Source organism: Lynx rufus, unplaced genomic scaffold, assembly GCF_022079265.1.
Source record: "Lynx rufus isolate CCGP_SWC_20201006 ecotype Redwood Valley unplaced genomic scaffold, mLynRuf1.p SCAF_10, whole genome shotgun sequence".
Classification (NCBI taxonomy): Eukaryota; Metazoa; Chordata; class Mammalia; order Carnivora; family Felidae; genus Lynx; species Lynx rufus.
Window position 1 is genome coordinate 87,479,890 of NW_025814824.1, and position 18,905 is coordinate 87,498,794.

General features: G+C 49.0%; 1 protein-coding gene across 1 annotated transcript in view; it reads left to right on the plus strand.

Moving 5' to 3' along the window:
- NUP188 (nucleoporin 188) overlaps positions 1 to 18,905 on the plus strand; it is a 53,951-nt gene that overhangs the window by 34,111 nt on the left and 935 nt on the right. Inside the window, exons 15-42 of the mRNA XM_047070655.1 lie at positions 387 to 513; positions 1,468 to 1,620; positions 1,795 to 1,921; positions 2,130 to 2,217; positions 2,311 to 2,387; positions 2,963 to 3,077; positions 4,726 to 4,846; positions 4,973 to 5,039; positions 5,733 to 5,861; positions 6,186 to 6,325; positions 7,152 to 7,258; positions 8,917 to 9,123; positions 9,237 to 9,406; positions 10,211 to 10,280; positions 10,682 to 10,749; positions 11,177 to 11,372; positions 13,280 to 13,357; positions 13,616 to 13,701; positions 13,919 to 14,064; positions 14,373 to 14,554; positions 15,743 to 15,943; positions 16,130 to 16,222; positions 16,657 to 16,815; positions 17,034 to 17,171; positions 17,851 to 17,925; positions 18,008 to 18,238; positions 18,374 to 18,505; positions 18,772 to 18,845. Coding sequence (XP_046926611.1) covers positions 387 to 513; positions 1,468 to 1,620; positions 1,795 to 1,921; positions 2,130 to 2,217; positions 2,311 to 2,387; positions 2,963 to 3,077; positions 4,726 to 4,846; positions 4,973 to 5,039; positions 5,733 to 5,861; positions 6,186 to 6,325; positions 7,152 to 7,258; positions 8,917 to 9,123; positions 9,237 to 9,406; positions 10,211 to 10,280; positions 10,682 to 10,749; positions 11,177 to 11,372; positions 13,280 to 13,357; positions 13,616 to 13,701; positions 13,919 to 14,064; positions 14,373 to 14,554; positions 15,743 to 15,943; positions 16,130 to 16,222; positions 16,657 to 16,815; positions 17,034 to 17,171; positions 17,851 to 17,925; positions 18,008 to 18,238; positions 18,374 to 18,505; positions 18,772 to 18,845 — 3,557 coding nt within the window. The remainder of the gene's footprint in view (positions 1 to 386; positions 514 to 1,467; positions 1,621 to 1,794; positions 1,922 to 2,129; positions 2,218 to 2,310; positions 2,388 to 2,962; positions 3,078 to 4,725; positions 4,847 to 4,972; positions 5,040 to 5,732; positions 5,862 to 6,185; positions 6,326 to 7,151; positions 7,259 to 8,916; positions 9,124 to 9,236; positions 9,407 to 10,210; positions 10,281 to 10,681; positions 10,750 to 11,176; positions 11,373 to 13,279; positions 13,358 to 13,615; positions 13,702 to 13,918; positions 14,065 to 14,372; positions 14,555 to 15,742; positions 15,944 to 16,129; positions 16,223 to 16,656; positions 16,816 to 17,033; positions 17,172 to 17,850; positions 17,926 to 18,007; positions 18,239 to 18,373; positions 18,506 to 18,771; positions 18,846 to 18,905) is intronic.

The following is an 18,905-nucleotide window of genomic DNA, read 5'->3' on the forward strand; positions in this document are numbered from 1 at the left end:
GCTTAAGTTCTCTTAAATTAAGTACCTATTGCAGACACTGAGTGAGACATAGTATAAAGTTCCTTACTGTCTCATCGGAAGAGAATAACAATAGATACAAGGAAGAAATAGCTGATACAGCCATACGGTAAATGTCATTTGAGTAGTAAAGACCTACTGTTGAGGAGAGCCAGCAGTCTGTGGAGTGAGGGGCCTTGAGCTAAGTGTTAAAGGGTGCTGAGGGTTGGCAAGGAGCGTAGAGGCAATTCTAAGAAGAGTCACGGTGGCAGGTTTGTGAGAAGTTTGAGAGTCAGACACAGTCTGACCGAAAGAGCAGAACAGATGTGGGACCCCTTGCATGTCCCCGAGGTAAGCGTGCGGCTGGATTTTTTTCTGTGTGTTGGCAGGTGTATAGTTTCTTGGATAAGATGTCTTTCTACAATGAACTTTACAAGCACAAGCCCCATGATGTGATCTCCCACGAAGATGGAACTCTCTGGCGGAGGCAAACGTCCAAACTCCTTTACCCTCTTGGTAAGATGGAGACCCTCCCTGGCTCAGTAGCCACCTCTCCTCAGCTTCTGTTTAGACCTCAGCACTACTGTTTGAGCCATTTCATGCTCGTTGCCTTTAAAGCAGCTCCTCTCCACTGTGCTCGTTGAGGAATTATTAGTCTATTTCTCAGTTTTTTGTATCATTAGATTGACCTGAGCCGAAATCAAGAGTCAGCCCAACTGACTGAGCCACCCAGGCACCCCAGATTATTTTATTTAAAAAATAATGGGTGTTCATTGTAAAGAGAAACAGCACAGATAGACACTTTACAAAGTTCATCTGTTCAGGCTTGTCCGTCAGATAGTCAGTGTTGAGCTGGTATGTGTCCCTGTGCACACCGTACACTCTCCTAGATTGATTCTGCAACTCGTTTTTCTTATATGTGGATCTGACTCGTTATCTTTTAGTAACTACAGAATTATTCTAGATATTCCATAATTTTGTATCTTTTTCCTTCTAGAGGACATGTAGGCTATGTTGGGTTTTGGTCACTACAAACAATGCTCCTTTGGGTACTTGTACTTTATATATGGATATTTTTATTTTTAGTACATAGAGTCCTCAAACCGGGGTTGTCTGATAAAAGGGTATATACGAGAATAATTTTGTGGGGTAGAAGGGTATATTACAATAACAATTTTAAATGGGTAAAAGGGTATATATACAGTAACAATTTGAAATACATGTCAGCAACAGATGAAATAGATCAACAAAATGTGTTATATATTTACAGTGTGATATTATTGAGCCTTGAAAAGAAAGGGAATTCTGACACATGTGCTACACATGGTTGACCCCAGCACAGCAGTGTTAGCTAGTGGGACGAGAGTCTGTCCATTTCTGTGTGATTAAATGTTGTTGTCTGATGTAGGAGTCGCTTTTTCCTATTGTATCGCTGGATATTAGACTAATTTCTCTTCCTCTCTTCCTTAGGGGGTCAGACCAACCTTCGCATACCTCAGGGCACAGTAGGCCAGGTAGTGCTGGACGACAGGGCTTACCTGGTACGCTGGGAGTACTCTTACAGTAGCTGGACCCTCTTTACCTGCGAGATTGAAATGCTGTTGCATGTTGTTTCCACTGCAGGTGAGGTCAGCTTGGGGGGACATGACTGTGGGGAAGAAAAACAGACATGCTTAGAATTGGGGGACAGAGAATCTCAGGATAAAATTCAGAACCGTCCAGACTGGGATCCGCGTAGTGTTTATCTGGGAGACTGTTCAGTAATCTTAAAGGAATTGTTGCTCTCTTTCCCTTCAGATGTGATCCAGCACTGCCAGCGGGTCAGACCCATCATTGATCTGGTCCATAAGGTCATCAGCACAGATCTGTCCATAGCAGACTGTCTCTTGCCCATCACATCCCGTATCTACATGCTGCTACAGCGGTAAGCATCAGCTCACACACACCTCAGGTTAAAGTCCGCATCTGTGCCTCTGTGGGAAGCCCTGGTGTGATACTATCCCCAGCTGAGGGTTTTCCTATTTTTCCATCCCTACTGAGAGGAGAGACTTGGGCAGAGAGAGCTGGAAAATATCTGTGATGGAACACGTTGTATTCATTTCACTGAGTAGAGTACACTATTCTCCAACTAGGCTAACGACAGTAATCTCTCCACCGGTGGATGTCATTGCTTCTTGTGTCAATTGCTTGACTGTTTTGGCTGCCCGGAACCCTGCAAAGGTGAGACACACCAAGTCTTCAAAATAGCCAAAAAATGTTGCACTTGGTGTATACCTGAAGACACATGGACATTGAGCTCTTTTCCCTTCTCAGGTCTGGACTGATCTTCGTCACACAGGCTTTTTACCATTCGTGGCCCACCAGGCCTCCAGCATGAGTCAGATGATTAGGTGAGCCAGGTCTTGGGTTGGGTAGAGCGTATTCCCCGGGAGTACCATATACATTTTGGGTCCAGGCTAGCTACATTACTTTTAAAGAAGCTTCCCTGTGCAGTATTTCTCATCCAGCAGCAACCACCTTAGGTACATGGGAATTAATTTTCCAGGTTGGAGAATACAGAGCTGTCTGGATCCAGAGACGTGGCTTCCCTTTCCTCAGCTGTAGTCACTCTATACTTTTCCTTGTTTCATGGCTTTTTGAACTTGCGTGGTAGGACAATTATTTATACATAGACTCCATTTTCCTACTTCAGCATTTGCTCCTTGCCTTCTCTTGCTTATTAGACAACAATGTTTTCCTGATGTTTATTTGATTTTTTGAATTTTAAAGCTCTTGAGATTGTACATTAATAAAGTACTCTCTTAGTGTTCATCTTGGGTATAAAACAGCCTAGATTTGCTTCATTCTTTTGAGAGCTTTCCTATGTTAGGTCCAGGCTATCTAGATAATAAGAATGCTCTGTGATGAGTTTCTTGAAACCTTGAGATTGCCCGTCCTGATTCACTCTGCCTCTGTTTTTCCCCAGTGCGGAGGGGATGAATGCTGGAGGGTATGGAAACCTCTTGATGAATAGTGAGCAGCCCCAGGGCGAGTACGGAGTCACTGTTGCCTTTCTACGCTTGATCACCACTCTTGTCAAGGTAAACGCTGGTCAGATGGAAATATCTGAAATAGTTTCTCTTCTACCGTAGTCATTGTCTTTGGGCACAGCAGTTGTCCTGACGTTATAGTGTTAACAGTTTCTGTGTATTGAGTATTTACTATGTGCCAGATTCTATAGCAGGTACTTTATCTGTGTTAATTAATTAATTAAAAATTTAAAGTTTGTTTATTTTTAGACCGAGAGCGAGAGCGAGAGCGAGAGCGAGAGAGAGAGAGAGAGAGAGAGAGAGAGCGCACATTGGGATAGGGGCAGAGAGAGGCAGAGAGAGAGAATCCCTTCCCAAGCAGGTTCCGCACTGTCAGTGCAGAGCCCCATGTGGGGCTCGAAATCACAAACTATGAAACATGACGAGCCGAAATCAAGAGTTGGAAGCTTAACTGACTTAGCCATGCAGGCGCCCCTGTGTAATTTATTTAATATTCAGAGGCAGGATGGTATGATGTGGTTAGTCAAGCTATTTTCATCGTAGCCCAGGGCAATACATATGTTTTATATCTAGGCCCGATATCCGTGTGTGTATGTACGTACTTCTGAAGCAAAGTTTCACAATTCAGCACTTCTCTGACAACGCAAAAGGCACTCTGGTATTTTCTAATAAGCTGATTTCACAATCCACTAATGGATTACAACTCAGTTTGAAAAATACTGTTGTAGCATAGATTTTGGAGTCAGACAAAATTAGGTGTACATGTCAGGTTGACCACTTACTAACTGTGTTGGGCTTGGGCAAACATGGAATTTCTTAGAACCTTTGTAAAAAATGAGTAATAACATGGTCTCTACTCCTTGGAGTTGTTGAGAGGGCCACACATGAGAAGCACTCAGCCAACTTTTCTGCCTGCGAGAATCAATGAATGAATGCTTGAAAAGGCAGAAACGGTCCAGAGATAGGGATATAGCTATAGATGTTTATACGTAAGTAAAGAATTCCCATTTTTAAGGTGAGGAAGCTGACTTTTAGGACAAAGAATTGTGAGTGTGAGAGCTCCTTTCCAGTGTCCCAGAGATAGGGTGGAGGTTAGGCGAATGTCTGGCATCATGATAGTGAAATCAACACTCTCCATTGCTAACAGTCCTACGTCCTTCATGTTCATGGTTGGTACCTCCCTCTGCCAGATTTAACCTTCTTCTCTCTCCTTCACGTAGGTGCCTTCTGTGACATTGAGACATTGTCTTTTTAGTCTTTTTCTCTATTTCAAAGAAATCCATAGCTTGGACCCAGTTGAACTAGAGTGTTCTGATTTTTTTTTCTCTCTTACTGACAGCCAGGGTTTGCCTAGATTTCCTTTGGACCTGTAGTTTTTTGTTTTTTTTTTTTTTTTTTTTTTTTCAACGTTTTTTTATTTATTTTTGGGACAGAGAGAGACAGAGCATGAACGGGGGAGGGGCAGAGAGAGAGGGAGACACAGAATCGGAAACAGGCTCCAGGCTCCGAGCCATCAGCCCAGAGCCTGACGCGGGGCTCGAACTCACGGACCGCGAGATCGTGACCTGGCTGAAGTCGGACGCTTAACCGACTGCGCCACCCAGGCGCCCCAAATGGACCTGTAGTTTTAGAGTTAAATCTGTGATAGCTGAATGACTTCCTTAAATGGTTTAAGTCCTTACAGCATGGTTTCTCATAGGGACAGCTTGGGAGTACCCAGAGCCAAGGGCTGGCGCCCTGTGTCATGTTTGTGCTGAAGGAGATGCTTCCTGGCTACCACAAGTGGCGCTACAACACCCATGGTGTGAGGGAACAGATTGGTAAGGGACACGCGGGCAGGGAAGCCTGAGCCACTCCTGCCTCCCTGGAGATCTTATCTTTCCCTTTGTTGGGATGAGGGTCATCACACAAGGCCACTTCATTCCTGTGTCTTTTCCGGAGTCCAGGTTGCCTGATCCTGGAGTTGATTCATGCAATACTGAACCTGTGCCATGAGGCAGACCTGCACAGCAGGTATGAGGGGGTGATTGCTTGAACCGGGTACTCTTGGACGCTGCCGCTCCCCAAGGGAAGACATGGGCGGGCTTCTGCTCATCCTTTCAGAAAACTCAGCTGGGTTGAACCCAGAGCTCAGTACTCTGGAGGTTCTCATTTGCTCTCCACTGGACTGTATCCTTTCTCCCTGTGAGTCGAGAAGAGCAAATGAAATGGGGATGAGATTGTTCCCAATGACACACACACATACATATACACAAATTATTTTTTAACGATCTTTACAAAAGTTACACATGTTCATTAGGAAAATAGTGAAAATGCCCTTCCTAAACCTGTTTCCAGAGATGACTAGGAAGTTCGTGTGTATTCTACTAGGTGTTTTCCTTTGCTTGTACTAACTGCTCCATAATTTTATTTCCATGCCACTTCATATAGATCTGTCTTGTTTTAGTGGTACCATGCGTTCCATTGTATGAATTAATCATGACTCAATTCAGTAGATATATCCATTAATCGTTGGGACATTTAGATAACTTCTCTGGGTTGTTTTTAAGATCAAGTCTACTTAAGGAAAGTGACCAGAGTGTGTTCATCTGACACAGAGCTGATGTGTACCACTGATGTCCAGTTGGTTAGGTTTGGATAGTGCCCTTCTCTTGCAGTAATAAACTTCACAGCTCCCTGGTGACTCAGAACATGTCTGTCTTGCAGTCACAGCCCCAGCCTGCAGTCTCTCTGCATCTGCAGCCTGGCCTACACAGAAGCGGGACAGACAGTCATCAATATCATGGGCATCGGTGTGGACACCATCGACATGGTGATGGCTGCTCAGCCCCGCAGGTGGGGCTCCCTCTCCCCTTCCCCTTTTATCTTAGTGTGCCTGCATGTCCTGAGAACTCCAGTGTGAGTTAATGTGCAGTAGCTTTTTAAAGACAGCCTTATTTCCCCTAGGATGTAGCCTGTATATAATCTAGTGGCTGCTGCGTAGACTGGCACATAGCAAAGGGAGTTGATTGCTCCTCCTCTCTCCTAGTTTGGACTGGGGCCTCTAACAGAAGCTGTTGAACTCTGGGATTATTGTTGGAATCTAATTCATGAGAGCACATATGTTGCGAATGAAGTCATGTTGTCTGAATCAACTTTGGTTTCCATTTGGCACCCTAGTGATGGGGCAGAGGGCCAGGGGCAGGGCCAGCTGCTGATCAAGACAGTGAAACTGGCATTCTCCGTCACCAACAATGTTATTCGGCTGAAACCTCCTTCTAATGTGGTGTCCCCCCTGGAACAGGCTCTCACACAGCATGGTATGTATTGCTCTTGCGAACAGCAGTGCTTCTGCCCACAAGTACGTACTTCAGGCTATGTTGTTAGAGGCCAGCAGTATTTTCTGACTAATTCCTGGAGGGAGTTTGGGAATGATCACCAGTCCCCATCCCGGACTTAGAAGCGAGAGGGCTGGAATGTCCTTCATTTCTGCCTCCTGTTGATGACGGGATAATAGTTAAGAACCCGTGTTCAAAGTCAGACTGCCTTGGCTCACATTTTGGCTTTAATCTGCTATGTTACCTTGGGCACATTATTGAACAACTCTGCCTCAGGGGATAATAGTAATACCTACCTTACACAATTACGACGGAGGTAAGATTACTACGTGTAAATCATGGAGGGAAGTTCTTGGTACCTGTTAAGTATTAACTGTTTTATTCTTTGACCTTACACTACTCATTTAATACCTTTGGGACCCTGTTTCCTCATTTTCAAGTAGGTGTTTAGATAATGCCTAGGACCTATTCTTAACTATCATTTTGAGATTTTGATGATTCTTGCAGTTCAATGTGACGTCTTTTTTTAACCTGTTTGTTAAGAGACTGTTTTGTTTTGTTTTGTTTTCCAAAATGTCTCTCTTTCTGCTCTTAATGAATTGGATTGGGCTGTTTATCTCCAAATCCTGCATATCCCCTTGGCTACTGAAAAAAGAGAATGGTATGGCCACCTGGATTCGCTCTGGCCCTCCCAAGTACTTGAGGGTAGTAAATTCCCTCACGTGCGTGAGCCTTTTTGAATAGCAGCCTCTCTTAGGAGCTTGAATCAGGCACATTGGTGTCTCAGCTGTTTCCTGTACTTCTTCAGGTGCCCATGGGAACAACCTCATTGCTGTTCTTGCCAAATACATCTACCACAAACATGATCCTGCTTTGCCACGTCTTGCCATCCAGCTGTTGAAACGTCTGGCCACGGTAGGATCCCACTTAATCAGCCAAAGCCCCAGAAAACTGACTTTGTGCATGAGACCACCCCTGCCTTATCTCAGGAGAAACAGCTAGCTTGGACTTAGCCCTGACTTTTACAGTGACCCAGCCATGTACACACCACACAAATTGTGTTGCTGTCCACACCACACCTAAATTGTGGTTTGTGAGGGGTTTTTTTTTTTTCCTGATTACAAAAGACATGCATACTCATTTTTACATATTTAAACGTTACAGGTAAATGTAGCATAGAAAGTTAAGGTCCACTCTGATCCCTTCGTTCCAAGACTCCCTATGAGCAGATTGGTATGCATTGATCCACATTTCTTTTTATCTGTGCTTTTGTATTGAAGGATGTTTGCTGTGCTCTTCTGTTCTTTACAAAAGTAGAATTGCACCGTCCATACTGTTTTGTGACTGGCTTTTTTCACTGGACCACAGATCTTACAGTCTTTCCATGTGGGCACATTTGGCCTACTTTATTGTCTTTAATGCTTGCACGATGAGCCACAGAATGAATGTATCCTGATTTATTTGGGCTATTTTTTTTTTTTTTTTTTTTTTTGTCTTTCACTATTACAAGCAGTGCTGCAGTGAACATTGTTGTCCATAGAACGCCATGAACTTTTGTTTTCAATTCCTGAATATTAGTTATTAGTGAACATTTTAATTTTTGTAGACATTTCTAAATTGGCCTCTATAAAGGATTGTATTAAAAAAATTTTTTTAAAGGGGGTGGGATGCCTGGGTGGCTCAGTTAAGTGTCTGACTTCAGCTCAGGTCATGATCTCACAGTTCGTGAATTCGAGCCCCACGTCGGGCTCTGTGCTGACAGCTCAGAGCCTGGATTCGGTTTCTGTGTCTCCCTCTCTCTCTGCCCTTGCCCTGCTTGCACTCTGTGTCTCTCTCTCAAAAATGAATAAACATTAAAAAAAATTTTTTTTTTAATTAAAGGATTGTAGCAGTTTATATTCCCCCCTTTTTCCTAATTTTTTTTCTAAATGTTTGTTTTTGAGAGAGACAGAGCACGAGTGGGGCAGGGGCAGAGAGGGAGACACAGAATTCGAGGCAGGCCCCAGGCTCTGAGCTATCAGCACAGAGCCTGACAAGGGGCTCGAAATCACGGACCAGACCGCGAGATCATGACCTGAGCTGATGTCGGACGGTTAACTGACTGAGCCACCCAGGCTCACCCCCCCTTCCCTGCTTTTTTTTAATGTAATCTCTACCCCCATCATGTGGCTTGAATTCATGATCCCGAGATTAGGAGTTGACACTCTACCAACTGAGCCAGCCAGGTGCCTCGACAGTTTATACTCCTAACACCAAGTCTTAACATCCTTGCCAGAGTGGCCCTGTCAGTCTTTTAATCTTTGCTAATCTAATAGGCAAACCGGTATTACCTCATTTTTTACTTTGCATTTATCGTTATTATTGTGTATCTTTTATGTTGATTACCATTTCTTTTGTGAATCACTGGGCATTTTGTACCATAGTTTGAAGCAATGTCCCTTTTAACCCACTGCCACATACTTGGATGTTTCCCTTTGTGCCCATTTTCTGAGAGTTCTCTGGCACCCTTCTGCAGGAGCTCGTTGAGGTTTTTCTGGAAGTAGAGCTCTAAGTCTGTGTTTGGTCTCTACCAGGTGGCCCCAATGTCAGTGTACGCCTGCCTGGGCAATGATGCGGCTGCCATTCGAGATGCCTTCCTGACCCGACTGCAGAGCAAGATTGAGGACATGCGCATCAAAGTCATGATTCTGGAGTTCCTCACAGTTGCAGTAGAGACTCAGCCAGGCCTCATTGAACTGTTTCTGAATCTGGAGGTGAAGGATGGCAGCGATGGCTCCAAGGTGAGCCCGCACCTGGGATGAAGCTGGGGGGCGGCCCCTTGGGAGGTGGGTGCAGGCCCCACGGGTGCGCTTGCTGGCAGTGGCCAGGGCCTGAACTCTCGCCCCTCTTGCAGGAATTCAGCCTTGGGGTATGGAGCTGTCTCCACGCCGTGCTGGAGCTGATCGATTCCCAGCAGCAGGACCGCTATTGGTGTCCGCCCCTGCTGCATCGTGCGGCCATTGCCTTTCTGCATGCCCTGTGGCAGGACCGGCGGGACAGTGCCATGCTGGTCCTCAGAACTAAGTAAGTCTGGCTCCAGGAGGTATTTACTTTCAAGGCTTGTGTCTGTAAAATGGGAGTAACAATACTTCATACTTCAGAGGTTTGTTGTGACAGCTCACTTAGCATATGTGTAGAAAGTGCTAGGAGCCTGGTTCACTGTGCAGGAACTTCACTCTTAGTCATTGTCGTCTTATGCTGCTGCCAGCAGGTGTCATCTTTATTCTAGGGCAGAGGCGTGTTTACCTTAGGGTGCCCACCTTTTCCTGCCTTTTGTATTCCTGCCTTCTGCTGACTCCTTCAGACCCACTATTCTTGAGAAACGCCTTCCGATGAGTGACTTGTTCCAGCCCTTGAACTGAATGAGACCCCTGCTCTCTAGGACCCTATTTGCTGAATGAGACCCCTGCTCCCTAGAACCCTGTTCGCTGAATGAGTCCCCTGCTCTCTAGAGCCCTGTTCACACAAAGGGAAGGAACATTAAAAAGGCAAACCATGGGAATCTGCGTCCTTATTCCCCTCCCTCTCTCTTCCTTCTGGGGCTGCGGGACATGTGCAGCGGCACAGATCATGAGAATTTTTACCATTCAACTCTAGAATATACATATAACATATGATTGTGTTTCTTAACGGGAAAGCATAATTGTATCTATGGAACTCTTTATATTTACGTAGGAGCAGGTCACCTGTGAGACACATGTTAAGACTGGGCAGGTAACTTGGGTGTTAGGACTTGGGTGTGCAAGGAACCACTCAAGGCAGGTGGACAGAACTTCAGGAAGGACTGCCTGAGAGAAAGGATGATTTCCAAATGTATTTTTCTTTCAGACCCAAATTCTGGGAGAACTTAACCAGTCCACTGTTTGGAACCCTTTCTCCTCCCTCAGAAACATCTGAGGTAAGCTGGGGTGAAGGGTAGGATGGTGACGGAAAGTCTCAGGGAGGACAGGCTGGGCTGTGAGAGGCTGAGGTGTAGAAAATGATATCTCCCCTAATTAAGCAACCAGAGTGTTTTCTTCACTGGAAACTTCTTTCTCAGAGGAGTGCCTGCTTCCTCTCCCTGTGATGTCTTGCTTGGGAAGGAAAGTGGCATGCCCTGCTCTGTGTTGATGGCTCGGTGGTCTTCTCCGCTCGCTGGGAGACACTGTGGACCTGACACTGCAGATGCCCATTCACGTTCGATAGGGACTGTGCTTCCTTGTTTTCCAAGTATCAGGTCCCTGCTCTGTTCCCTCATGGGGGCCACCAGGGAAGAGGTTCTCCTCGTGATTGGTATCTGCTCTGCTCTCCCCTCCACAGCCCAGCGTCCTGGAAACCTGTGCCCTCATCATGAAGATAATTTGCTTGGAAATATACTATGTAGTTAAGTGAGTCCTTTCCCCTTTTGAGATTTGAATTAAAGGTTTGGGGTGGGGGTGTGGTGGCCTGCCATTGGGTGCATGGCTCTTTGAGCCAAGGCAGAGGAGAGAGCTGGTTTGGAGCCATTTATGGAGGGCCGCTGAGTTGTGTCCCTGGCCAGTCCATTGATGGCATTTATGATTGTCAGAGAGAGTTATTGTGAAGCAAACTCCATGTGCCTGGGATTTCATGGAGGAGGAATCCTGGAAAAGGCCTCAACCTAACCCATTATGTTGAGCAAGAAGTATGAACCCCACACAGTGGAGGTGACTGGAGCCGTCTGCCTTTAAGCCCAAGTGAGGTCGCTTTCTCTGCCTCGACAAGGGTCTGTGCCCATCACATTTATGTCCGCTTTCAAAACCTAATCATAGGTTTTATTTTTTCTTGACACCCTAGGGGCTCTTTAGATCAGTCTTTAAAAGATACACTTAAGAAATTTTCCAGCGAGAAACGCTTTGCCTACTGGTCAGGATATGTCAAGTCATTGGCAGTTCACACAGCAGACACGGAGGGCAGCAGCTGCACCTCCCTGGTAGAGTATCAGATGCTCGTCTCCGCCTGGAGGATGCTCCTCATCATCGCCACCAGTCATGTAAGAGCCTCTGGGGGGCGGGGGGGGCGGGGGCCGGGTTTTGCTTTGGTGTCCTAGCAACCGTGTGCTGGGATGCCTGACGGATACACCCCTTGGGATGAAGAACAAATCAGGGATTTTTTCCTGAGCTAAAATGTAACAGTTCTGTGCTGGTAGATGGGGGGCTGCTGTGGGGTGTTTAGGGTGTTGGGTTCAAGAGACCTTGAAGGAAAATGCAGAGAAGTAATTTAAAACATTCATAAAACAATAGCATCCATAAAAGCCTCCTGTAGCTGCCCTTGTGGCCCTGAACAGGTCTCAGAGGCCCCGTTCCTTCGTCTGCCTCTCACGCACACGTAGAGTCACCTTCTTAGGCACATTCCCTGTCGACACTAGGTAAATATTTGTAGACTGGTCAACAGACAGCTGTGACTGCTGTGGCAGCACCTTCTCTAGGGTTCTAGAAACTGCATTTCCTGGTTTTAGAAAAAGAGCAGAGGCCATTGTCTCTGCACTGTGTATCTACTGAGAGTTGGTTTTTAGACAAAGTTAGCATTTAAGAATTCGCATTTCTCCTTTGCGTGCGTGCGTGTGTTTTCACACTGCACCGTCCTGTTGTGCAATAAGGGCTTAGTTTTGAATTGTTTTTCCCTGGGGAATCCAGATTACTATCTTTGCTTCATTAGTAACTACAACTTGGTAGATGTCCCTTGTTCCAAGCATACTCTTATGTCTTCCATGAGTGATGTGTTCCCAGTGCCTGACTGGCCACGACTTTGGGACTTTTCTGCATCACATTGGCTGTAGACTCCTGAGACTGCAGACACACCAGAAGGCTCAGCCATCTTTGGAGCGTGATTGATTCCTCAGTGGATAGCCTGTGTGTCACTTGCCTTTTAGGCCCTAGCTAGGCAACAGGTGTTTTGTTTTGTTTTAATTAAAGTATAGTTGATATATAATGTTCTGTTAGTTTCAGGTGGACATCGTGATGTTTCCGTATTTTCATACACAGTAAGATGATTCCCATGCTAAGTCTAGTTACTGTCTCTTAAACATACAAGGCCATTACAGTGTTATTAACTATATTTCCTATATTGTACGCCATAGGCAGTAGTTCATGGATCATAGCTCTGAAAATCCTGCTACCTCTTTTTTCTTAGGAAAACTATCTGATTAAGTGTAGGATACTGACCATTCACTTACTCATTTAACAGATATTAACGGAATGTTCCCCATATGTCAGGCACCCAGGGATACAGCAGTGAACAAGGCAGAGAAGGTCTTTGATCTCCTGGAGAGTGGCCCACGAGGGAGGCAAATTGTAAACAAATCCATAAAGAAAAACAGTTCGAGATTGTGATAATTCACTATGAAGGAGATAATCAGGATGTTGTGGTAGTGAGTGCTTAAGTAGGAGCAGTCAGGAAGGCCTTCTCTGAGGAGGTGTCATCCAAACTGAGACCTGATGTGCAAAGGAGCGTTCCAGGTGGAGAGCCTGTGGAAGAGAGTAGTCTAGGCTCATGGTGTCACATGTGTGAGGGTCCAGAGCAGGAAAGAGTGTGGTATGGTTTAAGCAGGAAGAAGAAGTCCTACTAGTAGGCCTGGAATAGGCTGAGCACGAGTGGTGATACCGAAATCAGTTGGACTAGATCCCGTGGGGCCTCTTAGGCCTTGTTGTAAGGCGTTTGTATTTCTAGTGCACTGGGAAGCCGTTGAAGGGTCTGAGAAGAGGGGTGTTGTCAGGAGGAGGTGGTGAACCTGACCCGATTTTGACCATGTCTAAGGGTGGACAGAGAAACAACCGGGCAATAATTAGGAAGACCGTGACTAACCAATGACTAATTGCCTGACAGAGGACCCTACGTCTTGTGGCTTTTGTAGTCTGGGGAATTTTCCCAAATGACATTTTTCTCCCTGTTCCTTTGCAGGCAGAGGTAATGCACCTGACTGACCCTGCAGTGCGTCGCCAGCTCTTTCTTGACGTGCTTGATGGGACCAAAGCATTAGTAAGTGTGTCTGGGAGGTTCCTCATTCTTCCTAGGGAGAAGGTCTCACAAACGTCAGGGCAAGGGGCTCAGTCGGCCTCGGAGGCCTGAGGCCACAGTGCCGAGCCGTGGTCTCTCCCACGGGCCCGCCCCTGTCAGCTCGCTGCTGGGAAAGAAGGGCATGAGTCTGAAAGGTGCCCTTCGGGTGGGGCTCGAATCTCCCAGCCACGTCAGCTCGCAGGAAGCCTGACTTCTGACTGGTCTGCTGTCTCCCCTCAGCTCCTGGTCCCCACCTCAGTGAACTGCCTCCGCCTCGGATCCATGATGTGCACTCTGCTGCTTATCCTCCTCCGGCAGTGGAAGAGGTGAGCACCGTGCCAGGGGAGGGGGCCTGCTCACTCCTCCTTACCGGCCCTTCGCTTTCCCGAAGGGGAGAAAATGGGTGTGAGACGGGCTCGCTTCCCATCGCTAGCAAACAGGGGGAGGCAGGCTGCCCGGTGGGCACCTCTGAATCAGAGCTAGGGCACTCTGTGGCCTTTATTTGGCATGTGTTCTTCCTTCTCTGCCCCGTATTGTTGCTAGGGAGTTAGGTTCTGTGGATGAAATCCTTGGGCCCTTGACGGAGATCCTGGAGGGAGTGCTACAGGCAGACCAGCAACTCATGGAGAAGACCAAGGCCAAGGTGTTCTCAGCATTCATCACAGTGTTGCAGATGAAGGAGATGAGAGGTGAGGAGCAGAGGGGAGAGGGGGCAGCGGTCCCCTGGCTCCACTGGCAGCTGGTCTGGCGGGGCTTCATCTGGTTTCCAGCCACACATTTTTGCTTTGCGGTTTGAGCTGTCAGTCTTGGAATGCCTGTCTTCCAGAAAACTTTTTCTCCCCCATCTGTCTACTTCCTGCTCCCCACGCGGGTGGATCCTCTCTCAGCAGCATACATTCCCCTGTGCCTGCCTGGGGAGGGAACCTCGGTGTGCAGCAGCGAGAGTTGACATGGTGAGTGAGCATCACCGTGTCCCCTCCCTGCCTGTGCTCTGCAGTGAGTGACATCCCCCAGTACTCCCAGCTGGTGCTGAATGTCTGTGAGACCCTCCAGGAAGAGGTAATTGCTCTCTTCGACCAGACCCGCCATAGTCTGGCGTCAGGTGGTGCGACAGAGGACAAGGACAGCATGGAGACTGATGACTGCTCGAGGCCCCGGCACAAGGACCAGCGTGATGGGGTGAGGGAGTGCCCTGGGGAGTAGGTTGTCCTGCCCACGCACATCCAGCAAGTGCCAACTGCCTTGCCTGCCCTGTGCCAGGCCCTCAGGGTGATTAGTGAATGAGACATGTAGTCACTGCACTGGAAGAGTTTATAGCCTAGTGGAGAACATGAACAAATCAGAGCCCATGCAGAGATGTGTCGGAATTCCATCGTGGCAAGTCCCATGCAGGAGAAACACTGGGAGAACGTGTGGCTTGGGGTTCTCACCTAATCTAGGGATTCCACGAGATAGCACCCTTTCAGCCATAATTTAAAGCATTGATAGAGTCAGGCAGGTAAAGGGAGCGAGGAAGACTTGGGAGTGAGAACAGGGTGGTTTGCTGTGGTACGAGTCCCCTGGCGGCCAGAGGACAGGCTGTGGTGAGCGAAGAAGCAGTGAGAGGCTGGAGAGCTGGGGGCTGGATGACTGGCAGCCTTAGCAGGGTCTTTGATGTGGGTTTCAAGTGAAAGAAGAAAGGACTCAAGGATTTAAGCAAGGGAGAGAAATGTGGAAAGATCTCCCTGGACGCAGCATAGAAGAGTGTTTTTCAAACTGGGTGATGACTTGTTAGTGGGTCTTGAGATGAACTCATTTGGTTATAACCAGCATTTTTTTTTTTTTTTAACAAAGGAGGATAAAGAATAAAAGAAAATATCTGTGCTTTATTGGTGGGGGGAAGGGTAGGAAAATACATCAACGTGTGTATACGGGGACACAGCATAAAAAGTATTTATTCTTGTGCGTCATGGTCAAAAGTAAGTTTGAAAAGCCACCGGTATGAAGAATTGATTGGAGAGGGTCCAGGAGAGCGAAGGACCGTTCAGGAGGCGGGTGCAGTGGTGCAGCAAGACGGGTAGAATTGGGCGCAGTGAGCAGGTGTGAGTCGGGAAGCTTGAGAGGTAGTGGGGGAGGGAGGAGTCTAGAACTGTCTCTGGGGGGTGGTATGTTAGCTTGGGGGGAGTGCTGTGCCCCGTTAGGGGGTGTGGGTACAGCCAGGTTGGGAGAGACTCCACGTTTCCATCAAGCTCACTTGGGAGATGTGTCTGACCGAGTGAGGGCTGGGGCAGCCTGGCGCAGGGCTGCCTGTTGTTGTCCTCCCCCCTCATCCCCGCCCTTGCACTGCTTCCTTCCCTCTTGCCTATCTTTGCCCCTGGGCCCCAGCAGGTGTGTGTCCTGGGCCTGCACCTGGCCAAGGAGCTGTGTGAGGTGGACGAAGACGGTGACTCATGGCTCCAGGTGACTCGCAGGCTCCCCATCCTGCCAACCCTCCTCACCACTCTGGAGGTGAGCCTTCGCATGAAGCAGAACCTGCATTTCACCGAGGCATCATTGCACCTGCTCCTCACTCTGGCTCGCACCCAGCAGGTAGGAGGCCAGCCCGGGTGCAGGAGGGAGCCTCCTTGCTTGTGTTGGGTGGGTTCCAGCACAGCCTGTGATTCTCCCAGGAGCTCTGGTCTGCCTTGAGAGCTCGGCTGCCCCTGGGCAGGAGACAGATTCCAGGAGTGGTGGGGCCGGGTAAGTTCCATCTCATTCCAGGTCTTTCCCTCCCAGGGAGCCACAGCAGTAGCTGGGGCTGGCATCACCCAGAGCATTTGTCTGCCCCTCCTGAGCGTGTACCAGCTTAGCTCCAATGGGACAGTGCAGGTGAGTGCCAGTGACTCGCCAGGACCCCTGGATTGGCCAGACTGCAATTTGAGGGGAAAAGTGTCCCTGTCCTTGATCTTTCACACACCCTGGGAGTTGCTCTTTAATGGCTTGTCTGATGCACTGATGGTATAGACTCCTCACTGCCCCCATACTGATTTCTAGTAAGAGAAGTTCATATGGCTAGTTAATGGCAGACCTGAGTCTAGAACCTGGGATTCTTTTGTATCTGCCTGGTGCTCTTTCCTCGTAATCCCTGGCCTCGGACCCCCTGTGGCCCTGCCGGTCACCAGGCAGTGGCTGTGCCCTTTCTAGGTTTTCTCTTCCGAGCAGCCAGGCTGCCTTAGCTGCCGTGTTGCACGGAGGTCCCGCTACACCTGTCAGCTGGATTCGTTGGTGCCGTGTCCTGATCTCATCTGCTGTCTGTATCTTAGACGCCTAGCACCTCTCGGAAGTCTCTGGATGCCCCCTCTTGGCCGGGGGTCTACCGCCTCTCCATGTCCTTGATGGAGCGGCTCCTCAAAACTCTGCGCTACAACTTCCTGACCGAGGCCCTGGACTTCGTGGGTGTTCACCAGGAGCGGACCTTACAGGTGAGGGGCTGCCAGCATCATAGGAGCTCAGGGGGCTCAGGGTATTAGGGGGGTCTGGGCCATTCAGGACCATTCAGAAACTTCTGAGCCTAGAAGAGTCTGATGTGCCATCACCTCAGCATTTGTGGGTCCAGAACCTGTCCTCCCAATGGGAGGGTGAAGAGCAGGCAGGTCAGGTCCCTGTTTCACTCCATCCATCCTTGTCACTCCCCTCTCAGTGCCTCAGTGCGGTGAGGACAGTACAGAGTCTGGCGTGCCTGGAGGAGGCAGACCACACTGTGGGCTTCATTCTGCAGCTCTCCAACTTCATGAAGGAATGGCACTTCCACCTGCCTCAGCTTATGCGAGATGTCCAGGTGGGTCCTTGGACATGGTTCCTTGCAAGGGGTCTGGGGAAGTGCTTGGGCATGGGGTGGTGGGCACTGGGGTACCTCTGGTGAATAGCAGGCACTTGGAACGTGGGCATTTCGCTTTGTGAACACGGGGTTTGGTTTCTCCGTGTTGCTTTCCCTGGAGCTAAAGTTTTCCTTATATATAAATATATATAAAGGGCAGCCTTGTAGCTTAAGAACTTGGGCTCAGTTGGATGGATGTTGGTTCACATCCCTTAGGAACAGGCCTGAAGCTTGAGACCAGCGGGGCCAGGGTCTGGGGAGTAGGGAGAGAACAGGTCCTGGAGCCAGACAGGCATCCATCATTTGTGTGACCTTGGCCACGTTACTCCGCTATTTCTGAAGGTTTTTCTTCTGTAAAATGGGAAAATGATCCCTATCTTATTTCTTTACTGAAGAACTGATCTTAGACATTGAGCTAGGTGGTGGCACGGCACAGGGTGCAGGGAAAGATCCCAGGCATCCCTTGCCCCAGTCCGGAGTCGGGCATACTCTGTGGCTGTAAGATTTGCAGCTCGAGAACACAGGGAGGTGAGCATTGTAGGAGCTGAGAGGAAGCGCACTGGGACTCTGAGGGGGGCCTGCTTGGTGGGGCCGCTGCTGAGAGCTCCCTGCCCCCGCCCCACGTCTGTGTCTGCTGCAGGTAAACCTGGGCTACCTGTGCCAGGCCTGCACCTCCCTCCTGCACAGCCGCAAGATGCTGCAGCACTGCTTGCAGGTAACCGCCCTCCCTGCCGGGCTGCCCGCGGGGCCTCGTGCCAGCTTCTCTGGACTCCACCTCCATTTCTTGTCTCCCTCAGAACAAAAACGGGGACGGCATCCCCTCGGCTGTCGCCCCCCGAGTTCAGCGGCTGCCCGCTGCTGCCGCTGCCGCCCCCTCCTGTTCTTCTAAGCAGCCCGCTGCTGACACAGAGGCCTCGGAGCAGCGAGCCTTACACACGGTCCAGTACGGACTTCTCAAGATCCTTAGCAGGACCCTGGCGGCCCTGCGCCACTTCACCCCAGACGTCTGCCAAATCCTGCTGGATCAGGTACGAGCCGCCCCCTGTGCCATGCCACCAGCTGCCCAGCGGTGAGCTGCAGAGGCTCTCCTGTGCTCTGCTCTACCCTTAAGAGCCGTCTGGGGTCCTAGTTGGGCTCCACATTGCTCCTGTCTTGCCTTGCAGTCCCTGGACCTTGCTGAATACAACTTCCTCTTTGCCCTGAGCTTCACCACTCCCACCTTTGACTCAGAAGTGGCCCCCTCCTTCGGGACCCTTCTGGCCACGGTGAATGTGGCCCTAAACATGCTTGGAGAGGTAAGTTGGGTGCTGTCAGACTCTGGCCTCTCAACCCCAGTCTTCCCCCCGATCTCCCGTGGCGTAACTGTGGCCTCCAGCACGTCAGCCTGCCTGAGCCTGGTCCTTTTCCTGAGCGAGCTGGCGGGACCTCGCCGGGAGGAGCACTGTGGGGGCTGAGTGAGTAGCTGGCCAACTGCTAGTGCAGGGCCGCCAAGTCCGAGGCTCGCAGGGAGCCACACCTGTTACTGTCACTTTCTCTTCTCACCCTGTGTTTCTTCCTCCAGCTGGACAAGAAAAAGGAGCCCCTCACCCAGGCCGTGGGGCTCAGCACACAGGCGGAAGGGACCAGAACGCTGAAGTAAGAAAGCCCCTCTTCTGGAATTTGATCTGGGGTCAGGGCAGCTGTGGGTCAGCCCTC